Source organism: Amaranthus tricolor, chromosome 12, assembly GCF_026212465.1.
Source record: "Amaranthus tricolor cultivar Red isolate AtriRed21 chromosome 12, ASM2621246v1, whole genome shotgun sequence".
NCBI lineage: Eukaryota > Viridiplantae > Streptophyta > Magnoliopsida > Caryophyllales > Amaranthaceae > Amaranthus > Amaranthus tricolor.
Genome location: NC_080058.1, coordinates 13,885,905 through 13,891,430, shown reverse-complemented (window position 1 = coordinate 13,891,430; position 5,526 = coordinate 13,885,905). Strand labels below are relative to the sequence as shown.

General features: G+C 34.3%; 1 protein-coding gene across 1 annotated transcript; it reads left to right on the top strand.

Moving 5' to 3' along the window:
- Positions 1 to 247: 247 nt before the first annotated feature.
- On the top strand, positions 248 to 4,946 carry LOC130828814 (protein SMAX1-LIKE 3-like). The gene is made up of 3 exons (XM_057694818.1): positions 248 to 1,630; positions 2,024 to 2,282; positions 3,578 to 4,946. Exons 1-3 carry the CDS (start codon positions 495 to 497, stop codon positions 4,658 to 4,660), a joined length of 2,478 nt encoding a protein of 825 aa, XP_057550801.1. The 5' UTR covers positions 248 to 494; the 3' UTR covers positions 4,661 to 4,946.
- The last annotated feature ends 580 nt before the right edge of the window (positions 4,947 to 5,526 follow it).

Here is a 5,526-nt window from a genome sequence, read left to right as displayed (position 1 = left end):
ATTTATCTTGAAAATTTGATTTTTGATTTTTATTTTCGTGTTATTTCTCGATTTTGATAAATTTTAGACCACTCAAAATTTATGTACTATGAACGTCAATAATGACATCATTATACCAATTTGACAGGGTGTTATATATTAATGCAACTTTAAGGTAACTAATGTAATGAGCAATGTTTTGTTTTAGTTAAATAAAAAAACGCAATATTTTGTTATAGTGCTATTTATAAATTTATAGATAGATAAAAGTTCAAAAACCCAAGAAAAAAAGGAGAGCAGCAGCTTGATTTTGATTCACTTTCCAACAGACATAAAATCTATATATTTTTAGTATTTCTTCATCCCACAAGCAAGGCATAAACACATTCCCTTCTTATACTTATACACTTTTGCTTCTTACCAAAACTTAAGCTTCTTATTTTCTCTTCCTTCTTCATTTCTTCCTCAAAATTAAACACAAATAATTATTTTCAGTCCCAATTTAAACAATCATAATGCGTACAGGAGGTTGTAGCATACTACAATCCTTAACACCCGAAGCAACCACCATTGTTAAGCAAGCAATAAATCTTGCAAGAACAAGAAACCATGCACAAGTTACACCAATACATATTGCTACCATTATGCTATCTTCACCTGCGGGTCTTCTTAAATCTGCCTGCTTAAAATCTCACTCCCATCCTCTGCAATGCAAGGCTTTAGAGCTTTGTTTTAACGTTGCTTTAAACCGCCTATCCAGCATTACTCCCAACCCGATCCTTGGCCCACATTCTCACTATCCTTCTCTTGCAAATTCCCTAATGGCTGCCTTTAAACGGGCCCAAGCCCATCAACGACGTGGGTCTATTGAGACCCAACAACAGCCCATTCTTGCTTTAAAGATTGAGAGTGAACAACTTGTTATATCCATCCTTGATGATCCTAGTGTTAGTAGGGTTATGAGGGAAGCTGGTTTTTCTAGTACCCATGTTCAGTCTAATGTTGCTTCTTTAGAGACTTCTTCTCAATCTACCAATAATCTTCATATTATTAGTGATAATCAAAACTTTGCTACAATTGTACCATCTTCAAGTAAAGATGTTTCAAACATGATTAGCTTGTGGGCTAAAAGAAAAGAAAAGAGTAGTGTTGTACTAGTAGGAGAGTGTTTAAGTAGTTGTGAAAGTGTTGTAAAAGGGGTTAAAGAAAGGGTTGAAAGAGGAGATTTAAATGTACCATTAGAGTTAAGATATGTACAATTTCTAAATTACCCATTATCTATAATGAAGAATCTTTCAAGGGAAGAGATTGATTTGAAGTTTGGAGAGATTAGATGTGTGTTAAAGGGGTGTGTAGGAAGAGGGGTGGTTTTGTACTTAGGCGATCTTAAATGGGTTGCTGAATATTGGGCTTATTATGGTGAACAAAGGAGACATTGTTATTGGCCTAATATTGATCATATAGTGATGGGTTTAAGGAGATTAGTTTTTGGTAATTTGGATATTAGTGGAAAATTATGGCTTATGGGTATTGCTTCTTTTAACTCTTATTTGAAGTGTAAATCAGGAATTCCTTCTTTGGAAACACTTTTGGATCTTCATCCTCTTACTATTCCTGCAGAAAGTTTGGACCTTAGCCTCAATCTTGATAGGTAAAGAATAAAATATTAATTTTTTTTCTATTTTTATCAACCACCAATCAACTCAACTGAAAACTTAAGTTGATGGTTGAGGCACAAAATATATTATATACTCTAACATGCACGCCCCTTTACATGAGAGCCCTTTGGGCTAGAATCGTGGATGTGTGTAACACAGATCCTCCTTATACCTGACACTAAATATTCCACTTTAAATGGGGGTTGGTTGGGATTTGAACTTATAACCTCTTGTCACGATGGATTATGATATTATGTTAAGAAACCAACTCAACCAAAAATTTTAGCTGATAATTGAAGCTCGAGAATATGTTAATACTTTGATGGCTTTTTTGTTTTATTTTTTATTTTAGTGTTAATTCTGCTGTTTTTCCTACTTGTTTTCAGTTCTTTACAAGGGGAAAAGAAAAGTGATGTTTTAGTAGAGGGTATCAGCTGGCCACTAGTCGAAAATAAAATTGATAAGGAGCTCATTTGTTGTATAGATTGTTCCGCTAATTGTCATCGAGAAGTGCGAAACTTAGCTGCCATTTATCAAAATACTGACTCAATAACAACCAACAATATCAAAACCACTAGCTCAAGCTTACCATCTTGGCTCCAAAAGTGCAAAGTAGAAACCAAACAAATCAGGACTAATCATGAGGTAAATTATTTAGCTCAACTTATCTTGTTATTATTGTTTTGAGACTCGTCAATAAAAACCTTTTTGGGCGGAGTAAAAATTATAGGAGCCCTATTTACTTTTTGATGTTTTGATAATTTAAGCCCTTGATCAACCATTAATGGTAAAATACGGACTAAATTTTTGCAAAAAATTAACGTTAGTAGATTTTAATTCTCTATCACTAAGTAAGCCACGCTTGACTAATGAATTATTAGGAGTTTATTAATATATGGGGCCTTATTTTGTTGAGCCTTAGACAGTTGCACAACATGAATTGGCTTAGAATCGTCCTTGTAGACCTCTTACAGTTATATTAAATAAATTCATAATCCTATATTTTTCTTAACTAGTCTAAATTTGTAATGAAAAATGACTGATATGATTAGCTTTTTTAAAAATGATTTATTAACAGAATTTCATTTCAGTTTTATAATGACATCAATGATATATATAAAAACTGTAACACCCGACCCTCGGATAGCTGGTGACTATTCATGGAGACTGTAGACTGGCCCCACCGATCACACAAGTCTTTCCAGCACACTTTGGCCTCACTCATGCGCACGTAGGAAAATTTCTCAGAAGGTCACTCATCCTAAGATTGCTCCCCACCAAGCATGCTTAACTGTGGAGTTCTCAGCTAATGGGTTACCATGAAAAGAAGATACATTTTATTGATATGAGTAGTCTATCAATCATTTTTCATGCTAAATCCGGGGTATCACACTCACCCCCACTTAGGAATACAACGTCCTCGTTGGACCGTAGTTTTAGGATCTTTTTCCCCTCTAGGTGCACTAAACACACAACCAGCCACTGTAGCAGGGTTGTTCTGATACCATTTGTAACATCTCGGCCCCTCGGACCGCTGGTGATTACTCATGGAGACTGTAGACTGTAGACTGGCCCTACCGATCACACAAGTCTTTCTAGCACACTTTGGCCTCACTCATGCGCACCTAGAAAAACTTACCAGGAGGTCACACATCCTAAGATTGCTCCCCACAAAGCATGTTTAATTGTGGAGTTCTCAATAAATGGGCTACCATGAAAAGAAGATGCATCTTTTTAATATGAGTAGTCTATCAATCTTTTTTCATTCTAAATCCGGGGTATCATAAAAATGTGCCTAAAATATGGTAGAGACCAACTAATTTAAGTTGATAGTTGTTAGAAGCTACTGACTTTGCTCATGTATCTAAAACCCCTCAGTTGCTTGTTTTCATTGTTTAAACAAAAGCTAACATATTTTTGGTGTTGTCATTTTACAACAGGAAACAGTGCAAATCAAAGAGCTTTGCAAGAAATGGAACTCAATATGCAGCACAATTCATAAAAGCTCCAATTTTGCAGAAAAGACCATTAAGTTCTCATCATCTCCTCCTTCATCTTCCACTTCAGCATCTTCCTATGATAATCACAGAATCTATTTGCATGATTTTAAACCAACCATAACCAGTAGCTGGCCTATCATGTATGAGCCCAAATGGGCATCCAAAGAGCACCCATTTTTCCTATCCAAACCCGAACTTATATCCAATCCCAACTCCACACCAAATTCAGCATCATCAAGTGAAGCAACAGAGGTAATCATAGACACACCATCACCATTTTCTGAACACAAATTCAATAAGAATAACCCAGAAAACTTAAAGGCAATGTGCTTAAGTTTAGAGAAAAAAGTTCCATGGCAGAAAGAAATAATCCCTGAAATTGCAACCATAATTCTAAAAACAAGATCAGGGATGATAAATAGGAAGAAAAAGATGGAAACTTGGCTGTCTTTCATGGGTGTAGATGAAGAAGGGAAATTAGCCATTGGAAGAGAGTTAGCCAAGCTTATATTTGGGTCTTATAACAGTTTCAAATCACTAGATTTGAGCAGTTTTGCTTCAAGTGATGATTTGAGGACTAAAAGACTAAGAGATGAACCATATGGTGGTTATCTTAAGAGATTTGCTGATGCAGTGAAAGAAAATCCTCATCAAGTGTTCTATTTAGGGGATATAGAGCAAACTGATGATGGGTTCCAAAAGGGTATTAAGGTTGCTATAGAGACAGGTGAAATTAAGCTTTCAAATGGGGAGAAAGTATCAGTAGAAGATGCTATTGTGATATTGAGCTGTGAGGGCTTTAGTTCAGGTTCAAGAGCATGTTCTCCTAATAGCGTGAAGAACAAGTTGAATGGGAATGATCATCAAGAATTGAATGAGTTTGATGAAGAAGCTACTTCATGTTTTCCTCTTGATTTGAATGTTACCTTTGAGAAAGGTGAAAAATGTGAGAGTTCAGTTGGGAATTTCAGGATTTTAGATTTAGTGGATAAACAAATCTTTTTTAGGACTCAAATGTTGTAGATGAGTTGGTTAGCAGAGCTTCTTTCATTTGGTGTTTTTCATAAGTTTTGTTGGGTTTATTAGTCATGAAATTGGGTGCTATGGTTAATGGTATACAATTCAACAATGTTAGTTAGGGCAACTTACTTAGATGGTATACAGGTTGAACTATCAATGTAACAGTTCATGAATCATGTGTTAATGACTTAGTATAAATAGTATTGTACATTTTGTTCTAATATATTAACTTGGCTTGCATATTTTGTGTGCATGCTTAATATGTCTATATGGAACTAGGTTGTATAATGTTATTGTACGGATTGTGCAAGATGGATGCAACTTAAATTTTAACTCACAACCCGACTCATTGTAACCCCATGTTAGTTGGAAATTTCGACTGAATTCCTACCAGACAAAAGTTAGTAAGTACTTACGACTGACTATCGACTGAATTGCTCCAAAAAAACATCTAAAAATTTTCAACTACCTTTTCAGTCGGAAATTTGTCGATACACTTCGAGGAGGAATAGTAGTCGGTCAACATTCAGAGGTTTGAATTTTCATATTCACACCCAACATCATTTTTCATTCAAAGATAACATCATATTATACAATACAACACAAACTATTCTTCCAAAAATATCATATTTTCTCCTTATAATCAAAAAAACACATTACGTCTTTCAAAAATATTATATTGTTCTTCAACAAAATATCAAGGTATGTTATTTTTTTAACTGTAATGTTTACGCTATTTACATTTTTAAATTTAATTTTTGTTATATTTATGATGTTGTTTATCTTATATTTTTTTATTTACCTTACACGTTTATCTTATATTTAGACATAAACTAATCATGATAAATGTTATTATATATGTTATTTAT